The sequence below is a fragment of the Meles meles genome, chromosome 12 (genome assembly GCF_922984935.1).
Source record: "Meles meles chromosome 12, mMelMel3.1 paternal haplotype, whole genome shotgun sequence".
In the NCBI taxonomy this organism is placed as follows: Eukaryota; Metazoa; Chordata; class Mammalia; order Carnivora; family Mustelidae; genus Meles; species Meles meles.
The window spans coordinates 48,970,531-48,993,546 of NC_060077.1; the positions used below are offsets into that span (position 1 = coordinate 48,970,531).

Genomic DNA, 23,016 nt, shown 5'->3' on the forward strand with positions numbered 1-23,016 from the left:
CAGCTTCTGAACTGGTCTCCTCACATGTAGTGTTGATAGGTAAGATTCTGGACCAAGAAATCAGAATTTCCAAAATCCTACATTAAAATACTTCATCTTTTATACTCTTTACTACTTACCATGGATATCTAAAAAATTTTGTACCCCTATCCTAGAAATACTGGCCTTAACCTTCAACTGCAGGTCAGGGCTACCTTCTCTTACTTTCAACTTGGCATCGGTAATTCCTCCCAACCAATAACATCTCTGTTGACTGTTAAGCTTTAATGCTTGAAGAATTATAGTACATTTCACCATTTTCTCAATTTCTCAGGGTTTGGAAAAACAAATCAGACAGAAAAGAAATCCTAGAAATGCCTAGCAAAGGTGATCCCCATGGAGACACACTACTCACGCCCCATCCCACCTCTCCCTACTCACTTCCTTCAAGAAACTGGTGTCATTCCTCTACATAAATCCTTTAAACTGCCCTTAAGACAAAGTCTGACAGGTGTAACAATGAAATTTTGAATAAGCATCCACATCTGCTTCATAGTTTTATATTTCCAAATAGACAACTTTCCATCAATTAGCCTGAAATAACCATAGGTGAGGGTGGGAAAGGTAGATAATAAAGTGTTACTAGGACTTTCAAATGCCAGCAATGTTTTTAAGCTTTCAAAATAGCATCCCAGATAAAGATTAAGAACTGGTCTTTGTTGAAGGACCAGAGGATTTTTAGAATTCCTTTAGCATACCAAAAACCAACTCATGTTCTGGAAAACTCAGAACATAGTTTCCTCCCTGTTGCAAATATAATAATCGTTCCCCACTATGGGTGAAGCCAGAAAGTTTGTGCCCCTAGGACAGGAGAAGAATGTGACACAGCAGAATAAAATATGCATCTGGGACAGAAGACTGGGTGAAAGACACAAATGCAGAGACATGGCGTTCCTGCTCATGAGCCCGGAGAGGAAGATAAATTGAGAGAACATTAAGAACAAGCAAGTAGCATCTGGGATGGCAGGAAAGGTCCCCTAACAGCCACCTATCCTAGCACCCACCTATAAGGCAGCCACAAAGTGAAAGCCAAGGACCGCCACTTGTATGACAGAGACATGAGTTTGATTTTGTCCCCAAGTTCAACTACAAAGCTTAAGGAGCATTAGGAAGAAAAGGGTCACTGAGGAACCAAAGGCTATAGACATAAAACAAGGCTCACCTTTACATTTATTTTTTTTTTAAGATTTTATTTATTTATTTGACAGAGAAAGATCACAAGTAGGGAGAGAGGCAGGCAGAGAGAGAGAAGGTGGGGGAAGCAGGCTCCCTGCTGAGCAGAGAGCCTAATGTGGGACTTGATTCCAGGACTCTGAAATCATGACCCAAGCTGACGACAGAGGCTTAACCTACTGAGACATCCAGGCACTCTCATCTTTATATTTAAAGGCCACCGTAGGGGAGATGGGGCAAGAAGAGTTTAAAGGCTCTGGAAGATCATTTATCAAAAAGCAATTACACTTGAGGTACCCAAAGACGAATATTAAGTCTTCCATATTCCAAGAATGAGAAGATGCTTGTTGAAATATCAGTCATTTTAGAAAATAAATTCTATTTCTCTGCACACCTGAGTGCAATATTTACAACCTTGCTACACAAGATATATTAGGATTTGGATGCTGCTTATCTATCTAACTTTATCCCTTACCCCCTCCTGCCTGCAGGCCCTTGCCACCTAGACTGCCTCTCACCTCGGGATCTTGGCACATGCTGTATTTTCTCCCTTGAACACTTCTTCTATTTTCATCTGTTAGTCCTTATAGATTATACTTTTTACATACTCCTTATAGATTGCCTTTGAAACATTTCCTCTAAGAAGTTAATCCTTCTAGTTCCAGTTTCATACCTCTCTGATGGGATCTCATAACACCCTGGGGTTCCATATTCTGGTATATACTGTGCTAGTCTCAGTGAGGGCAAGGATCCTACTAACAACACATGTGAGGTACTGCACAGGACTCTGGGCGTATAGTAAACACTCAGACCTGCTGCTTTAACTATAATACCCTATTATAGCATGCATCTTATAATTAATAAAATTGTCATGAATCCTAAACCTTAAGACTAGATCTCAATTTCTCTGACTTAGGGAGGACAATGAGAGAACTTTTACACTTATGAAGTTTCTTTCTAGAATATGGGATGAGAATTTATTTCTAGCAAGATTAAAACAGTGCTAAAAAAAAATGACAAGAGTCATGCATACTCACAAGAGAAAGCTAAAAAGTTCAAAGCTTACCTTTGCAATTAATGTCAGCAATTACTTCATTTCTCTCCATGGTTTCTAATAACTGTCTGACTTCTTCAACATTGCCATTTCTGGCATGATGGAGAAGCTGTTGTTCTGCTTCACTGTTCATTTCTAGATTGAAAAATAATATTGCTATTATCTAATAGCATAATGTGCATTTGGATACTATCTGGTAATAGAAAAAGGAAAAAAAATCATCTTCATTTTGTAGCTAGTAAGTCAGACACAAGAACTGACTAAATGAATCAGTTGCAAGTCCAGAAGTTAACCCTGAGATTCCTTTGCCCTTTCTACTATTGAAAAAAATGCACTAGACATTCAGTTAAGTTTCTTAATCTCTCAAATCCTCAGTTTCCTCAGCTCCAAATAACCTCATGAGCTGCTAAAACATTGTATTATAGACACATATTTTGCAAATAGTTATTACAACAAAAACTAGACATAAAATTAAAATGTGGCCATTACTATAAAAACATCCTAAGGCTGAAGTATAAATTAACACATTCAAAACCTGTGCAAAATATCCTGGATAGAAAAAATTAAATTATAAATATCCGGGAATGACCATACTTACCATTCCTTTGTTTTCTCTCTCATATTTTACCAAGCCTCAAACCAAATGTAGAAGACTACAACCAAATTTAAAGCATTTGTCAAAACATTATGAACAGCAATTCACTGAATATAATTTCTTTCTACAAATAAATCTTTTTTGCCTACAAGATTAGCAAAAATAAAAGTTTATACACCTGAAAGTAATGTAACATTGCAAGTTAACAATACCTCAATTAAAAAAATAAGATTAAACATGCCCAATGCCCAAGATTAAACAATGTGCCAATGCACAAAATGTGCATTCTAGTAAAGTGCTAATATGAATATAAATGTATATATGTCACAAGGGGGTTCTAATTTGTCAATATCAAGTAAATTTCAAAATATACATACACCTGTGGAGGATTCTGCTAAGATGGCAGAGTATGAAACACCAGGACTCTGTTTCCCCACCACAATAATTGCACTGGCAATTATAATTGGCAGAAACTGCTCTGTTTCCCCACCACAATAATTGCACTGGCAGAATCTGCCCAATGCAACTATTTTGGAACCCTGGGATCTACTAAAGGCTTAAAACCACCACGGAAAGCTTAGAAGATAAATTGTGGTTAATTTATGTCATTTTCAGCCCTTAGCAAGGCAGCAGCTACCCATCTCCTGTGGTACATGTGTGTGTTCCTGGAGCAGGCTGCAGGAGTCAGAGTGAACAAAAAGACCCCTATACACCAAACATTGGAGAGCTGGGCTGATTATTGCTGCTTCTGATCACAGAGATACAAAGAGGCAAGTAGCCATTGCTGATGCAGCATCTCTTACAGCTTGCAGTAAGCCCCTGCAGTGGGTGGAACTTCCAGGGGATTTAAAGGGCCAGCACTCTTTTTTGTTTTCTCCCTTCATTTTTCTATTTCTTCCCTTTAAAAGCCCGACGCTAAGGACAGGGACATTCAGGGATGCCTAGGTGGCTCAGTCAGTTGCACATCTGCCTCCTGCTCAGGTCATGATCCCAGGGTCCTGGGATCAAGCCCCGCTTCAGGCTCCTTGCTCAGCGGGGAGTCTGCTTCTTCCTCCCTCCCACCCCACCCCGCCCCTTCCCCCTTCTCATGTGTTCACTCTCTCTCGCTCTCTCTCAATAAATAAAATCTTTACAAAAATATTTACTAGGACATTCAAAAACAACTGCACATATGGAGAAAACTAGAACGTAACTGCTCATGACCACCAAAGACTCAGCAAAGATCTGAGAAGACCTTAAGTTTAAAACTCAGGCTAACCCTCAGCACAAAGGCAGCCCACAACAATCCAAAAACACAACTGTAAGGACCTATTTTATATTTTTATATTTTAGCCAGAGGCTTTCATTAAAGTTAAACAAAAACCTTGTTTAACCCTTAAATGGTCCCTGCTCCCCTTCCCCCAAGGGATTTATTAAAAACAAGTCCCCAAAACCAGTTCAGGGTAACAAAGCCCAGATACAATGGTGGGTCATGCCAGGTGGAGACATCCAATCAGTGCGGAGATGCATACTGTCTCCCTAGCTACCAAGGAGTATGGGCCTCCCGCCCTTTGGGAGCCTTTTGGCGCCAATCCTAACCAAGGTGTGATGGGCTAATTCAAATGTCTACTAGGGTAAATTGTAATTCAATTGGTCACCTAGTATCACTGTGGCGGTTCCTGTGTGTGTTACAATCTCATTGGCCACCTGTGCGTGGCCAGGCCCAACCGCATGGCCTTTGCCCTTAAAAGCTAGTCTGGGAAACAGAGAAGGGTCGCCCTCTCTGTAAGAGGGGTGTCCCTGGCCGGTCAGTTTGATTCTTGATGCTTGGCGCAAAATAAAGTTTGCTTGACCTTCACTGTATATCAATCTCGCTCCTTTCATCACAGACCCATTATTGGGGCATAACAACAACAAAAAATTAGAAAACCTTGGAAAAGGAGAATTTGCTATCTAGAGTTACTACATTATTAAATTCAAAGGTCCAGTTTTCAACAATGAAAAAAGTTATACGGTATACCAAGAAACAGGAAGGTAGGGCCCATTCAAAGGGAAAAACAAATCAACAGAAACTGTCTCTGAAGAAGATCTGATGGCAAATATACTAGACAAAGGATATCAAAAAGAATTCAAAGATCTAAAGAAAAAGATGGAGAAAGTCAAAATGTATAAACAAGATGAAAATATGAATAAAAAAAATTAGAAAACCTAAAAGGAAACAAAGAAGAAATTCTTGAGCTGAAAAGTACAACAAACGAAAAATTCACTTGAGGGATTCAAAGGCAGATTTGAACAAGCAGAAGACTCAGTGAACCTGAAAGATAGGGCAATGGAAATTATTGAGTCTGAGAACAGAAAGAGACCAAAATCTGAACAAAGCTTAAGTGACCTGTATACACCAAAACACAATCAACATGCATCATGGAAGTCCTAGAAGAGGTAGAACAAGGGATAAAGTATTTGGAGAACTAATAGTTGAAAACTTGCTAAATTTGATAAAAGACATGAATTAAACATCTGAGAAGGTCAATGAACTCCAAGTAAGGTGAACTCAAAGAGATACACTATATAATCTAATTTTCAAGACAGAAAAATCTTGACAGAAGAGAGAAGCTGAGTCATCATCAGATCCAGGTAAGATTATCAGCAGATTTCTCATTGGAAATTTTGGAGGACAGACTGCAGTGGGCAAATACATTTAAACCATGAAAAGAAAATGTTCAGCCAAGAACGCTATATCTGGCAAAACCGCCTTTCAAAAGTGAGAGAGAAATTAAGACATTCCCAGAAAAAAAAAAATGCTGAGAGAGTTTATTACCACTAGACCTGCCTTTTAAGAAATGCTCAAGAGAGTCCTGCAAGGTAAAATAAAGGCACACTAGATAATAACTCAAGGCTATACAGAGAAATAAACAACTTGATAAAGGCAAATACATGTGCAATTACACCTACTGTTATTCTAATAATGGTTTATAGCTGTAATTTTTGTTTTCTACGTGATTTAAGAGTAATACATTTAAAGAAAAAAAAATACTGGTTTAAAAGCTAGTATTATTACAACTTTAGTTTACAACTCCAAATCTTGTTTTCTATGTAATTTAAGAGACTAGCAAATGTAAAAGAATTATTAGTTTAGGGGCGCCTGGGTGGCTCAGTGGATTAAGCCGCTGCCTCCGGCTCGGGTCATGATCTCAGGGTCCTGGGATCGAGCCCCGCATCGGGCTCTCTGCTCTGCAGGGAGCCTGCTTCCTCCTCTCTCTCTGCCTGCCTCTCTGCCTACTTGTGATCTCTCTCTCTGTCAAATAAATAAATAAAATCTTTAAAAAAAAAAAAAAGAATTATTAGTTTATATTCCGGGTATACAGCATATAAAGATATAATTCTGTGACCTCAGTAACCAAAAAGGGTTGGAACAAAGCATAAAGGAGCAAGAATTTTGTGTGTATTATTTAAATTAAGCTAATATAAATTCAAATTAGTGCTATAACTTCAGGATGTTAAGTTGTAATCCCCTGGGTAATTCCCCCCAAATAGCTATAAATACACAAAAAAGGAAATAAACATTTCAGTACCAAAAAAACCAGCTAACCATAAAAGAGGACAATAATGCAGTAAATGAGGGGGGGTGAAAAAAGCTAAAAGGCATATAGAAAATAGCAAAATGACAGACGTCCCTCCTTATCAGTAATTATTTTAAATGTAAATGGATTAAACTCTCCAGCCAAAAGACAGAGATTGGCAGAATGGATAAAAACACATGATCCAACTACACGCTGTCTATAGGAGATGTACTTTAGACTCAAAGAGAGAAACAGACTGAATGTTAAAGGATAGAAAGAGCTACTCCTTGGAAACAGTAATTAAAACAGAAGTGATTATACTAATATCAGACACAATAAACTCAAAATCAAAGGAGGTTCCAAGAGACAAAGAAAGATATTATATATTAATAAAAGATTTAATACAGCAAGAAGAAAGTAATTGCAAACACCTAATGATAGAGCAAAATATAAGAAACAAAAACAATTTAAGAAACACTAATAGTAATAGTCAGAAACTTCAATACCCCACTCATAATAATGGATAGGACCCCACCAGACAGAAGGAAACAGAGGAGTTAACACAATAAACCAAATCTAGGAAACATTTACAGAACACTCTACCTGACAAGAGCATATACATTTCTCTCAAGTATCTTTCCAGGATAGACCACATGTTAGGCCACAGATTAAGTCTCAGTAGGGATGATGTTAGGAATTACTGAAGGAAAAGCGGAAAATTCACAACATGGTGAAAACAAAACATACTTTAAAATAACCAACAGATCAAAAAATAAATCACAAAGGAAACTGGAAGACATTAGAGATAAATAAAAATTAAAACACAAAACACTTATCAGACACAGCAAAAGCAATGTTACAAGGGGAAATGTACAGCTAAGAATACTTACATTGAAAAACAAGAAAGACCTCAAAACCACCAACTAACTTTGCAAATTAAGACATTAGAAAAAAAAAAAAAAAAACTAAACCTAAAGCTAGAAAAAAATACTGAAGATTAGAGCAGAAAGCAACAAAATAGAGAATAGAAAAACAGAAAAAAATTCAATGAAACCAAACGTTGGTTCTTCAAAATGATCAACAAAACTGACATTTAGCTGGACTAAGGAAAAAAGTGAAGAATCAGATTACTAAAATCAGAAATAACAAGGACATTACTACCAACCCTACAAAAATAAAAAGCATTTTAAGAGTATGGTGAACGGGGCGCCTGGGTGGCTCAGTGGGTTAAGCCTCTGCCTTCGGCGCAGGTCATGATCCCAGGACCCTGGGATCGAGCCCCGCATCGGGCTCTCTGCTCAACAGGGAGCCTGCTTCCTCCTCTCTCTCTGCCTGCCTCTCTGCCTACTTGAGATCTCTGTCTGTCAAATAAATAAATAAAATCTTTAAAAAAAAAGAAAAGAAAAGAAAAACAAAAAGAAAATCTCCTCCACATTATTTAAAAAAAAAAAAAAAAGTATGGTGAACAATTGTGCACCAACAAATCAGATAACCTAGATGAAATGGACATATTTCTACAAACACAAAACCTACCAAGACTAAATCATGAAGAAATGGGAACTCTGAATAGATACACAACTAGTAAAAAGATCAAGCAGTGCCTGGGTGGCTCAGTTGGTTAACGGTCAGCCTTCAGTTCAGGTCATGATCTCAGGGTCCTGGGATCTAGCCCCATGTTGTGTCCCCCCCGTCCCAGGAGGCCTGCTTCTCTCTCCCTCTGCCACTCCCCCTGCTTGTGCTCTCACTTGCACTCACTCTCTCAATTAAATAAAATTAAAATCTTAAAAAAAAAAAAAAATCAAACGAGTAATCAAAAATCTCCCACAGAAAATCTTCCTGAACTTGACTGCTTCACTGGAGAATGATACTATCCTTCTCAATTTTTTCTAAAAAATTCAAAGAGGGAAGAATATTCTGTAATTCATCCATGAGGCCACCATCACACTAATACCAAAGACAGACAAAGATAAAAGAAAAACAGACTGATATCCCTTATGAACACTGATGGAAAAATTCTCAATGAAATACTAGCAAAACTGAATTCAGCAGTGTATTAAAGGAAATACACCATGACCCAGTGGGATTTATTCCTGAAATGCAAGGATAGTTCAACATATGAAAATTGATCAATGTAATACACTACATTAACAGAATTAAAAAATGCATAATCCTCTCAAGTGATGCAAATAACATATTTAACAAAATTCAACACCTCGCATGATTAAAAAAAAGCCAAAGAGCTAGAAATAAAAGGAAACTATTTTAATGTAATAAAAGCCATCTGTAAAAAACCCACAGAAAACATCATACTCAAAGGTGAAAGATGGAAAGCTTTTCCTCTAAGATTAGGAACAAGGAGAGGATGTCCACTTTCACCAGTTTTAGTCAACATAATATTGGGCATTCTAGCAGATAATTTAGATAATAAAAAGCATCCAAATTGGGAAAAAAGTGGTAAAATTATCGGTTTGTTGAGGATATTTACAGAAAACCATTAAGATTCAACCAAAAAAAGCTCTTAGAAATAACCAATTTAGGAAAGTGTTAGGATACAAGATCAACATAAAAATCAGTTGCATTCCTACACACTAGTAATAAATCATCTGAAAAGGAAATTACAAAAATAATTCAATTTATAATACTACCAAAAAGAATAAAACAGGTAAGAATTAACCAAAGAGATGAAATACAATAAAAATTACAAAATATTGAGAATGAAAGACATAAATAAATGGAAACACATTCCATATTCACAAGATTAGAAAACTCAACATTATTAAAATGTCAGTCCTATGGAAAGGAATCTAGACATTCTTTCAATGCCTATCGAAAGCCCAACAATGTTTTTTGTAGAAACAGAAAAACCCATCCTAAAACTCCTGTGAGATTTCAAGGGACTCTAAATAGCCAAAACAATCTTGAAAAAGGAGAACAATGTTGGAGGATTCATACTTGCCAATTTCAAACTTATTACAAAGCTACCATAATCAAACATTGTGGTACAGGCATGAAGACCTACAAAACAATGGAATAGAACAGGGAAGTCAGAAATCCTTGTGTATATGGTCAAATCAATTTTTATAAGACTGTCAAGATAATTCAATGAGTAAAGGACAGTCATCAACAAATGGTGCTGGGGAAACTGAAAATCCACATGGAAAAGAATAAAGCTGAACCTTTACCCAACATTGTATTCAAAACTAACTCAAACTAGATCAAAGATCTAAACGTAGACTTAATACAAAACTCAAGGAAAACACAGGGCAAAAACCTCGTGACACTGGATTTGGCAATGATTTCTTGGATAGAACAAGGGCATGGGTAACAAAAGAAAAAATAGACGAAGTGGACATCATGAAAATTTTAAAGTTCTGTGCACCAAAAGACACTATCAGAGTTAGAAGACAAGTACAAAATTAGAGAATATTTGCAGTCTATGGCCATACCACCCTGAATGCGCCTGATCTCATTAGATCTCAGAAGCTAAGCAGGGTCGGGCCTGGTTAGTACTTGGATGGGAGAAAATACTTGCAAATCATGTAACTGATAAGGGATTAAATCCAAAATATACAGAGAACATCTAGAACTCAAAACCCAATTCAAGGGGCGCCTGGCTAGGTCAGTTGGTTAAGCATCTGCTTTCAGCTCAGGTCATGATCCTAGGGTTCTGGGGGTCCTGGAATTCAGCCCCATGACGGGCTCCCTGCTCAGCAGAGCATCTGTTTCTCCTTCTGCCCCTACCCTCTACTCATGCTTCCTTGCTCTCTCTCTCAAATAAATTAAAATCTTTAAAAACAAATCCCAATTAAAACAACGACAGGGGCACCTGGGTGGCTCAGGGGGTTGGACCTCTGCCTTAGGCTCGGGTCATGATCTCAGGGTCCTGGGATCGAGCCCTGTATCGGGCTCTCTGCTTAGCAGGGAGCCTACTTCCCCCTCTCTCTCTGACTGTTCTCTCTGCCTACCTGTGATCTCCCTCTGTCAAATAAATAAATAAAGTCTTTAAAAAAAACAATAACAATAGCAACAACAAAAACACAAAGTTTGGGGCGCCTGGGTGGCTCAGTGGTTTAAGCTGCTGCCTTCAGCTCAGGTCATGATCTCAGAGTCCTGGGATCGAGTCCCACATCGGGCTCTCTGCTCAGCAGGGAGCCTGCTTCCCTCTCACTCTGTCTGCCTCTCTGCCTACTTGCGATCTCTCTCTGTCAAATAAATAAATAAAATCTTTAAAAAAAAAAAAACACAAAGTTTATATATTTCTCCAAAGAAAATATGCAAACGGCTGGGGCCCCCAAATGGTTCAGCTTCGGGTTAAGCATCTGCCTTCAGCTCAAGTCCTGATTGGGCTCACCACTCAGCAGAAGTCTGCCTCTCTCTAATAAATAAAATCTTTTAAAAAAAGAAAATATGCAAATGACCAATAAAGACACAAAAGACGGTCCACATCACTGATCATTAGGAAAATGCAAATTAAAACTACAATGGGTATCACGTCACACCCATTAAGAAGGCTACTATGAAAAAAAAGCAGAAAGCAAGTATTGTCAAGGATGTGAAAAAATCAGAATCCTGTGCACGGTTGGCAGGAATGTAAAATAGTACTGCCACTGTAAAAAAAAAAAAAAAAAATTAGGGATTTCTCAAAAAACTAAAAATAGAATTACCCTAAGATCTGGCAATTCCACTTCTGGATATATACCTGAAAGAACTGAAAGTGAGGTCTTGAAGTATTTGTACAGCTATGTTCATGGCCGCATTATTCACAATAGCTAAAACATGAAAGCAACACAAGTGTCCACTGGCAGATGAATGGTAAAGCAAAATATGGTATATACTTCTCAGTGTTTAAAAAGGGAGAAATTTCTGCAATATGCTAAGACATGGATTAAATATGAGGACATTATGCTAAGTGAAATAAGCTAGTCACAGAAAGACAAATACTGTATGATTCCATTTCTATGAGGTACTTAGAGCACTGTAGTCAAAACCAGAGAAAGAAAGTGGAATGGTGGTTGCCAGGGACTTCGGGGAGAGGAGAATGGGGTTATTTATTGGGTATAGAATTTCAATTTTATAAGAAAAATTTTAAAGCTGGATGGTGGTGACGGTAGGACACACTATTAATGTATTTAATACCACTGAAGTATACGTAAACATTTCTAAGATGGTAATTATCTTATGCATATTTTACAATTTGTAAAATAAAAAAATACACATATGCCATTTACTTTCCCCAGGAAACTCTACTTCTAGGAATTTATCTTATAAAAATACTTATAGAAGATTATTTTGTAAGCATGTTCACAAGGATTGCATGATTTACAACAATTAAAAGGGTATTAACAAGTCCATATCCATCAATAGGAGAGTGGTTAAATAAGTCCTCTAGGAAGGGTAAAAGAAATATTCTACAGACTGGAGGATGGAAGACAACTGAAGGATTGTTTCAAAAAGTAGCCAATGCACAGTGAACACCATGACGTTCAAAACCCTCTTCCCTAAGCATTCCTAATGCTGACAAGCCAGGCTCCAGCCCCTGAGAGAAGACTAAGGTGGTTACAGTCTCTGAAAGATCACATATTCCAAGACAACACCAGCAGCTCCCAACAAATGGCTAAGCCAGATGAATCTTACAGTAGAGTTGGCCAGTCAAGGGTTCCCCTACTTTCTCAATTTCCAATCACCTTTCTTAAAAACCAGTAAGTAAGGGTGAAAAGACATCTGAATAAAACCTCCAAAACATGAAAGAATCTAGAACCGAAGCGGCCAAAAAAAAAAGAAAAAAATTCAGGAGAAAGTTAAATAAAATAAAATTATATTCTGAAACAAAACCAAGATACTGTATGAAAATACAGCAGAAAAAGATATTTGAGTATTAAAAATGATAGCAAAACGTCAATGAAACCAGGAGCTAGTTTTTTTTTTTAAAGATCAACAATTGATAAACATTTACCCAGAGACTCATAAAGAGAGAGGGAGAGGGAGAACTCCTAGAAAATCAGAAGTCAAAGAGGAGAAATAATCACCACCACAGAAATACAGAAGACTGTAAGAGATTATGAAAAATTAGTGCCAACACACTGGACGGAAGAAATGGATAAATTCCTAGAAACATATAACCCCCCAAAACTGAACCAAGAAGAAACAGAAAATCTGAACAGATTATCAGCAATGAAATAGAATCCACAACCAAAAAACTCCCAAAAAACAAAAGTCCAGGACCAGATGGCTTCACAGAAGAATTCTGCCAAACATTCAAGGAATAATAATGCCTATTCTTCTCAAACTATTCCAAAAGATAAGAGTAAGGAAAGCTTCCAAATTCATTCTATGAGGCCAGCATTACCCTGACACCAAAACCAAATAATGACACTACAAAAAACAACAACAACAACAACAACTATAGCCCAATATCTCTGAGGAACATAGATGCAAAAAATCCTCAATGACATGTTTGTAAACCAAATCCAACAATACATTGTAAAAAATCATACACCACGACCAAGTGGGATTTATGCATGGGATGCAAGGGTGGCTCAATATTCACAAATCAATCAAAGTGATACATCAACAGAGAAATGATCATACGGTTTTTATCCTTTAACTACATGCAAAAAAAGTATTTGACAAAGTACAGCACCCATTCTTCATAAAAATCCTCAGTAAAGTAGGCTTACAGGGAACACACCCGACATAATAAAGGCCATATATAAAAAACCTACAGCTAACATCATACTCAATGATGAAAAACAGAGTTTTTCTTCCTAAAATCAGGAGCAATACAGGGACATCCACTCTTACCACTTTTATTCAACGTAGTACTGGATAGTCCTAGCCACAGCAATGAGACAAGAAATGAAAGGCATTCAAATTGGTAAGGAAGAAGTAAAACTGTCACTATTTGAAAATGATGTGATAACTATATATAGAAAACTCTAAAGACTCCACCAAAAAACTATCAGAACTGATTAATGAATTCAGTAGTCACAGGATACAAAATCATATAGGAATTTATTGCATTTCTATAAACTAATAATGAGGTAGCAGAAAGTGAAATTAACAATCCCATTTATAATTTCAACAAAAATAAAACACCTAGGAATGAACTTAACCAAGTCTTTTTAAGATTTTATTTATTTATTTGACAGACAGGGATCACAAGTAGCAGAGAGGCAGGCAGAGAGAAAGAGGAAAGGAAGCAGGCTCCCCACTGAGCAGAGAGACCGATGCGGGGCTTGATCCCAGGACCCTCGAATCATGACCTGAGCCGAAGGCAGAGGCTTTAACCCACTGAGCCACCTAGGCACCCCAAGACCTGTACTCTTGAAGCTATAAAACACTGATGAAAGAAACTGAAGATGACAGAAACAAATGGAAAGCTATTCCATGCTCATGGATGGAAACAAGAAATACTATTAAAATGCCCATACTACCCAAAGCAATCTACCATTTAATGCAATCCCTATGAAAACACAAACAGCACTTTTCACAGAACTAGAACAAACAATCCTAATTTGCAGGGAGCCACTAAAGACCTCAAGGAGTCAAAGCAATCTTGGAAAAGAACAAAACTGGAGATATCACAACCTCAGATTTTAACATAAACTACAAAGCTCTAAAAATCAAAACACTGTGGTACTGGCACAAAAATAGACAAATGGAACAACAGAACACACTACAGAGCCCAGAAATAAACCCACAACTATGTGGTCGATTAATCTTTGACAAAGAATGCAAGAATATGCAATGGGAGAAGGATTCTCTTCAACAAATGGTGTTGGGAAAACTGGACAGTCACAGCATGTGGGAGGCCGTGATAAGGCTTGAGACGAGGACCAAACCAGCCTGACTTGTGTCTCCTTTAAAGTCCGAATAGCCTAACAAAAGGCTTAGGACGGAAAAGTTGAGTAGCACTGAGAAAGGGTGCTATGTGTTGTGCGCTCGCCAACGTGACTTCCCACATGTTTACTAGTTAGATGAGAGCAATTTGGTTGGGGTCATACACACTTAACTGGTCCTTGCTGTTCCAGCACAGCTCAAAGATCACTCTCAGGTTTGTTACTTTTTGTATCAATACGGGACAATTGTACTAACATCAGCCATTGCCTGCAGGTGCACCTTGTTCGTTTCTCACTAGTTCTCACAGGAAACCAGAGGGTCTGCAATTAGACCTTGAGAAGTAGGTAATGGGGAAGTCGGAGGTTTTTTGTGCCTGTAGCAAATTCTTTTGTAACCAGTTGAAAATAGTTACTTTGGCTATATAATGCCTCACTGCCCTGAATAAAGTTGGTTCTGTTGGACATCCTCAGTGCTCCTCCTGCCTCCATCTCTTTGTCTCTCAAATCTTTTTCTTTCATCATCCTCTTACCCTCAGGTTCCTGGTCGATTTGCCACGCTGGCCGTGACAACAGCAAAAGAATGAAACTGGACCGCGGTCTTATACCATGCACAAAAAGAAACCCAAAATGGATTAAACACCTAACTGTGAGGTGTGAAACCATCAAATCCTAGAAGACAGTACAGGCAGTAATTTCTCTGACGTTGGCCATAGCAACATTTTTCTAGATAGGTCTCTTAATGCAAGAGAAACAGAAGGAAAAAATACACTGCATGGACAATATCAAAATAAAAAGCTTCTGCACAGTGAAGGAAACAATCAGCAAAACTAAAGACAACCTATTGAATGCGAGAAGATATTTGCAAAGTGACACATCTGATAAAAGGTTAGTATCCAAAATACATAACTTAGAAGTGGCTGGCTGGCTCAGGTGGAGAAGTGTGAGACTCTCAATCTCAGGGTTGTGAGTTCAAGCCCACAATGGATGTGGTAATTAAAAAAAAAACATATATATGAAGAACTCATACAACTCAACACCAAAAATAATAATAATCCAGTTAAGAAATGGGCAGAAGACATGAACAGACATTTCTCCAAAGACGACATCCAGACGGCCAACAGACACATGAAAACACGCTCAATATCACTGCTCAGGGAAATACAAATCAAAACTACAATGAGGTATCAGCTCACACTTGTCACGATGGCTAAAATCAACAACACAAGAAACGAGCACTGGTGAAGATGTGGAGAAAAAGGAGCCCTCGTGCACTGTGGTGGGAATGCAAATTGGTGCATATGAAGGACAGAGTGGAGGTTCCTCAAAAAAAAAAAAATTAAAAATAGAACTACCCTACAATCCAGGAATCACACTATTGGGTACTTAGACCAGAAATTCAAAAAGACAGGCAAAGGGATACATGTATCCTTATATTTATTGCAGCATTATTAACAACAGCCAAACTATGGAAGCAGTCCAAGTGTTCACTGATAAAGGAGATGTGTACACACACACACACACACAAATACACAGGAATATTACTCAGTTATAAAATGAAATCTTGCTATCTGCAAGAATATGGATGGAGCTAGAGATTACAACACTAGGCAAAGTTAAGTCAAAGAAAGACAAATACCATATGCTCTCACTCATATTTGGAATTTAAAAAAAACAAAACAAAGGGGGGAAAATGAGAGGCAAACCAAGAAATAGTCTCTTAACTACAGAGAACAACCTGATGGTTACGAGAGGGCAGGGGGTAAAGGGATGGGGGAAATAGGGGATGGGGATTAAAGACTACACCTATCATGATGAAAGAAATAAAAATGATAAAAATAAATCCAAGCCGCTTAAACAGTCCACTGCAATGTAATAACCACAGCAGTTGTTAACGCTAGCAAAGACGGGCTGCTTACAGGCACTGGAGGCACAAGGATGCCCACTCAATCTGTGCCCTTCAGAAACGGGGCAAACGTGCCCAGAATCCTACCAGCATGTGCCAAGAATAGTAATGTGTGCAAGGGGCACTGGTTGTACAGGAGAAAGGGCATGTACAGGAGAAAGCTTTTCATTTGTATCAGTTATAAAAGGAATCACAGAAAAAGAGACTTTTAAGCTGGAACTTGAAGAGTGAAAGTTCACCAAGACCAGCAGGGTGAACAAAGTTGCCAACGCGGACAAATGTCAGGAAAGGAACAGTCCCAGGTGAAGGTGTGATTCCATGCCTGGCATGAGGAGTCTGAGGCTCCTGTGGCAAACAGGGAGAGGGCTGGGCAGCAGCTTGAGCAGAAGCAGCTAAGACCATTCTTGGCTAGAACTCACTAACGTGGTGATTAAAGTCAGAGGAGTAAAGAAGATCCCTCAAAGGGAGAAAACCAACATTTAAGGGAAGGAGGCCAGTGACTGTGATCTAGCAGAGAGGACTAAGGTTGGAGAAGGGGAGAGAAGAGAGTGAGAACACTGAAATCAAGAGAGGACAGAATTTCAAAGGGATCAGAAGATGGGAGTGAAATGTTAAAGGAAGCACCAGGACAACGTCTGAAAACACCAGCTGGTTTGGCAAATCAGAGGTCACTGGTGAACTCAAGAATACTTTCAGCGGAAATGACAGAGGCAAAAATGGATGTGGGGACATTGGAGAGTGAATGGGGGACACCCAAAATATGGCAATTTAAGGAAAACAAATGATCAAGTCTATTTCAGGAACTACTCACTTCTTTTAAAAATATAAAGTTAAATATTAAAAGTCACTTAAATTTTTATTCAGTGAAACTTCACAACTTCCTTCCAATAAGCCTTTGTGCCCTGATAGACAGCATTACCTCCTTTGGAGGAGAAATGATAGAGAGGTAGCTAAAATTGAAATATGTCACACTAAAGTTTGTGAACCATTAAAGTCAATGTAAAAATGTTTATTCCAAATTATTACTTTATATTTGACATATTTACACTATTTTCTCTTCCTCATATTTGTTATGTACTCACATGGACCTAGATGCCCTACAAACATAGTAAAAGAATAATCCTACTTGCTGTATATTTATTTTACATTTGGTTGAAAGTGTTAATCGAAATTTGTGAAAATTATGTAAGCTTATTGGCCCTGCTTTGGAAATTGTTTGAAGTAACCTTAGGTTGCTGTACATTTTAGGTGCTGCATTAACCAAGAACTCTTAGATGCAAACTTGATTTGGATTTGAACTTGACAGATTTTGAAAACTATTAAGTACTGTTTCAAGCAGTTTGGATCTGTAGGAGCAAAGGGCAGAGAAGCCCACATACTTAATAAATCCAGTTCTAAATAGTAAAAACACTCTAACAAGGAGCTTGTTAGCTTTTAATGATAAAATTCCTTAAATTTTAGATAAAAGGTATTTAAATGTTTTCCATTTTGATTATTTCACATTTGAAAATTACCTTCCAAAATTAAACAAATTAGGTATACACAATAATACTGACCTGTTATCTAGCACACCATCAGAAGCTTCTCTTTAAAGAAAAGCTTTAACAAAGTGAAAACATGTGGTTACTTTCCATTGTCACATGATAGGAAAATGGACAGTTAAAGGCGGTTTTCACTACACAGAAATTCCTATTTGCTGGCTAATACAAGAACTCAAAGCCAGTGACTTGGGAATTCCTCTTACTAAAAGTGTTAAAATTGTGTATGGTGACAGACAGTAACTACATTTATCATGGTAAGCATAGCTTAATGTACAGAACTGTGCAATAACCGGGATGTACACCCAAAACTAATAATACTGTATGTCAGCTATACTTCAGTGAAAAAGCTTTGGAACTATTTATACCTGGCCACCTTAGAGTGGCTTAAGTCAGACAAGGGAGGGAAAATCCAACATTCCTAGGGATCAAGAGCATCCTATAAGATACTTATATGACACCATGATCATCAATAGAAATTGTACAGAGTACCTGATGGTATCTTTTCTAACACTTCATTAATAAATTCTGGCAAGACTGGTATAATTGGGTGCCTACACGGCTCTCACCTGCCTTCTTTCTAGGAAATGGGAAGAATTTACTAGTCATGAATAAAGTTCAGATTACCACCAGACTCGGCTTGAAAGAACTAACACGGTTCCTAACCACTTCAAATTTCTCGTGCACTAGCTAGCTCATTCTCTACTTCACATATTATTTGTTAAGCTGATTTCTACTTTCTACTACTTTTCTCAGTGATTACACAGAAAGTACAAAAGTTCAGCTTTAGTAATGTGAAGAGGCAAGAAAGAGCTACGGAGTTCCAACTTGAAAAGATTAAATATACAGATGTACCTGTAAAATAAAACCGCGAGTAGAAAATTTTTAAAAGGCACTGCATCACGTTATCCATAAAAAGACAACAACAACAACAACAAATCTGGCTGTATTCTACTTGTTGATTCTACAAGTCCTTCCCTCTGTTCTAAGGGAAGAGTGGAGGCAGTGAAGTTTAGAAAAAACTTCTAGCTGCTCTGATTTACAGGTTTAAGTCCTGCTTGAATAATACCTCCAAGACTGAAAGGCCTCCAGGGACAAGGATTAGCCACCCGCCCCAAATTTCTGCTGAGATGTCTAGTAAGTGTCACCTGATAAAAAGAACTTGGCAGAAGCCTACACAGCGTTAAAACAACTGCTCCAGATAAATCTACTCAACTTGGCGGCAGTTAACTCCTATTTTGAATATCAAATGTTCAGTACTGCCAGAGAGAAAACAAAAAGGGGATAAATTTTAAAACTGTTACTAACTGCTTTCTCCTTTTTCCATCCTTCCTGTAGAACTAGGAGATGAGAAGAGGGTGGAATTTGTAACCATCCTGTAATTGACGCAGAGATCTTGAAAATTTCAACTGGAGGATTCAGAAATTATATCTCCAATACTGGCTGCGTAAAATTCGTTGTTCTCAGGGTTAGTACGCAAACATCGCTAGCCCTCAAAATAAGTCAACAAACTATCTTCTAAATGCTTAGCAAAGAGGTGAGGATATTCTGAACCCTATCCGGAATGCATTAACGACAATGCTAGGCTGAAGCTTTCAGGGAAAATGCACCACTGAAAGTTAAAGCTAATTGTGGTATCAACTCCACAAGAGCCCACTAGCTAAATTTGCTACATTGGAGCAGCCTTGTTTAACTTAATATCACAATGCCAACAGCTCAACTTCACAAGCTAGTCTGCATAAAGCAACGAGTATGACAACGAAAAACTAGTATTAACTAAATCAGAAAGACTCTCCCGAGGCCTTCTGCCAATCAGTAGGGCCCCCGGGTAAATGAATCGTTGTTCCTGCTCTGCAGCTGCAATCTTTCATACTGTTTCTGAATCCCTTTGATAGTTCTCCATGCTTGTCGAATCAACCACGAGGCACACTGTGAGATGGTCACATGGGCAGCTCGTGACTTCCACGGAGAATCAATCGTCCCCTCACGGTAGTGGGAAACTAAAAAAGTTACGAGGCGCACATCCAAGTACCAAGCTAGCACACAGCGGAGGACTTGGTAGAGAATGCATGTAGTACCAGCACGAAGTCACAGCACTGGGAGTGGAAGTGCCACAAACGCCAACATCTTGCTACTTTGAAACAACTAACTTCGCTGCAGCGCTGGAGAGCCAGCGGCCGCGGGGAAGCCGAACTCAGGCTGGGAGCCCAGCATCGCCACCACACGACTCTGACCGGCCTCGGCGACGCGCGCACCCCCCAACCAGGGGCGGACAGATATTCCCCGTGCATCAAGCCGGGGGAGGGAACCCGCTCACACAGGAACCGGCCACGGAAACTGACCTACGCGGTCACCCGGACTCCCAGAGCTCTCGGGGTGGGGGGCCACGGCGATGAAACGGCCGGCACCGGCTCTGGCTACCACTACCGGAGACTTGCGGCCCTGCGGAAGGACGGTCTGCGGGATCCCGGCGCCTGGAACTGGGCGGAGCGCGAGGCGGCCAGACAGGGCTCCGCGAGGTAGCTCAGGTCCGCGATATGGCGCCGCCCCCTCGGAGCCGCTCGCCCCACGAGCGCGCGCTGGCGCGCGCTCCAACTATTTGCGTTGAACCCGTGCTGCACGTGACCGGCGCGCGGGCCTCCAGGCGTACGCTAGGCGCCCCTGGGCCCCGCCTCCGTCCGGCACGCCCCGCCCCTGCCCGCTCCCTTCCAGCCTGGACCACAGGCGCGGCTTCCAGGCTTCGCCAACATCTGTCAGAAGGGCCGAAGCATGGTGTTCCTGCCCCTACACCCCGACTCAGGAGAAGTGTACCTGACACTTGGGAGCTGTGGCGGGAAGAGGAAGCCCGCCAGGCCGAAGCACATGCTTCGGTTTAATGCTCTGGAAATTTGCAAATACATCACCAGCTGCCCATATTTTTTCTTTTCTGCTTTAGTTGCGATATTACCCATGGGGACTTAATTGGCAGTGTAAATTAGCTACACTCCTTCTCACGTGTCAGAGGATGGTCTTAAAATGTCATTCAGGTGTAACTGTTATAAGATAGGGTACCAGTGAAGGATGCTTAAAGAGGATTTAGAAAAGTTCCCTCACCTCCTCCCCCATCGAATAATCTTTCAGAAAGAGCACCTCTTCAGACTAGCTGCACAACAGGTCTAACCAGAGGACATAATTACACAGCGTACAACATGAAGTATCATTGCAACTTTAAAAATATTATGCATAACTAAAAAAGATGAAATTATGAGCACATGAAAATTTTTCGAGCTTTTTTTTTGTATTTTTCCAATGTGTTTAATGAACTTTTTGTAATGAAAAATAAATAGGTATCATTTCTAAGGAACCGTAGTTTTTCTGTCAATTCAATTTTGGAAACACATATTGAGAACCTATTATAGGCCAGTTGGTCATTGTGCTCAATTTGAATAGTCACATATGGCTAGCAGCTGCCCTATTGGTCAGTGCTGTTCTAGAACAACAAAGAAACTACTGTATTTCCCCAATCACCTCAAACTCTCTTTTGAGAGAGAACTTCTCAAAACCTCCAGAAACAGTTAATAAATATTTTCTCCAAACTCTTTTCTGAGCTTATGAGAAGGCAGATATTTTACTTTTGCAGATAGAGCACGTTAAAGTAACTATGTCATCCCTATCCACAATGCACGTAAATAGGAATAGAAGTGGGAGCTCTAGATGTATGGAGGGGGCTTTGGAAGTAACTAAGCCTTTGCCTTGCCATTCCCATGATTGCCCAACCCAACTGGAAAATTAATCAGTTGTTCAGACCATGATGCACTTCAGAATTGCCCATTGCCTGGTGCAGACTAGGTCCACCTGGTACTCGTTTGTTTGCTTGATTTAATAAACTTAGGACCCCACAGCTTTCTACCACTGTTCTTCTCCCTGCATCACGATTCCCTGTAGCTACGGTACCTGATGTTTGTGTCTCTGCAGTTTTATCTTAAGCCCAAAAAGCACCAGAATGCCCTTTATGCATTGTATGTTTTAAAAACACTCCCCTGGTGCCAGTGTGACTTTGAAGTGCTGTAGGAGCACACTAAAGGCTTGTTAAATCTTATTAAGAGGAGGATTTTATAGACTGAGACTTTGGGGAGGGCTTTGGGTAATTATTGCCTGGAATGCTGAAAAGTAGGTCAGATTCATCAGGCAAATCCAGATAAATTGTTGAGTTGGGGGAAATGAACCATCCCCTATACCTACATATTAAGCATTTTGTAGTTATTAACTCCAGGCCATAAATGCTATGAGGTCATTGGAGGTTTTTCTCTCTTAAAAGCTGACTGTCTAAAAAAATTTTTGTCATTTGTGCCATTACACCCAGCTAAAAAAAGTGAGCTGGCATACTTTCAGATATTAAATTATTTTTAGCTAGACTTAATTCTGTGCCTGTCCCCCTTAAGCAACTGAACGTCTACCAATGATTGATTGTGCTGGGTCCCCACCCAGAAAGCTCAGAAAGTTCTCTTTTCTGAAAAGTTTCCTGATTGCAAGCAACTAAGTACTGACGTTGGCTAACTGAAGCAAATAGGGAATTGATCGCAGTATCAAAGAAAGACCTGAAAAATCTGGCCTGGATTTCCAGTGATTAGAGCAGGAGTAGCTAGTCTATAGCTTTTCCAAGGAATAAGAATAAGTTCTGATTATTTTTATTTTCCTATACTATTCTCAGAAGAGGCAAAATTAAGAAAGAGAGGGAGAGACTGACTTTGGGCTCATAGGGCAGGGCACCTGGGCTGACAATCCCACAAGATTACCTTCCATAGAAGAAGTAGCTCCCCACCTACACACACACACACACACACACACACACACACGAGTCCTGGTGCAGTGCTAGGACCAGAAGAAGAAGCAATGGTTGACGGGCAGCCACCATCAGAGATATGCCTATTCAGTCTCTTTTTTGTTTTTCCCTCAAGCCCTTCTCCTTCATAGCTTTTCCCATAAGGCTCCTTGGGCAAACATTTCCAGCTCTACTTGTAGCTTTTAGCTCTACTCACTGTGAATACACCCCACTTTTTCATCCAGTGAGCCTGACAATTACACTACTCCTTCTTAGAAGTCTCAGAGAGTCTGCCCCACCCACAGCCCTGTTTTGAGAACTTCCTTACACAACCTGCTAATCTTGGCTCAGCAGAAGGTGCAGGGTCAGGGCCTTCCTGAATGGTACCTTTCTAGCAGGCTTACCAAAGATCTGGTAGATACTCTGCCCAACAGAAAAGCTCTCTACTGAACAGCATTAAAGCATCTGGAATTCTCTCTGGGTCTATCTGACTGTGAAGTATACAAAGTACAGTCTTTAGCCGGGGTAGATGCAGA

General features: G+C 39.4%; 1 protein-coding gene across 1 annotated transcript in view; it reads right to left on the reverse strand.

The window, feature by feature from the left end:
• The window catches only part of OSBPL1A (oxysterol binding protein like 1A), a 231,211-nt gene extending 211,011 nt beyond the window's left edge, over window positions 1-20,200 (reverse strand). Inside the window, exons 1-2 of the mRNA XM_046024703.1 lie at window positions 20,022-20,200; window positions 2,279-2,401 (exon numbers count right to left, since the gene is read on the reverse strand). Of these exons, the coding sequence (XP_045880659.1) occupies window positions 2,279-2,399 (121 nt within the window). The 5' untranslated portion in view covers window positions 2,400-2,401; window positions 20,022-20,200. The remainder of the gene's footprint in view (window positions 1-2,278; window positions 2,402-20,021) is intronic.
• Window positions 20,201-23,016: the final 2,816 nt, after the last annotated feature.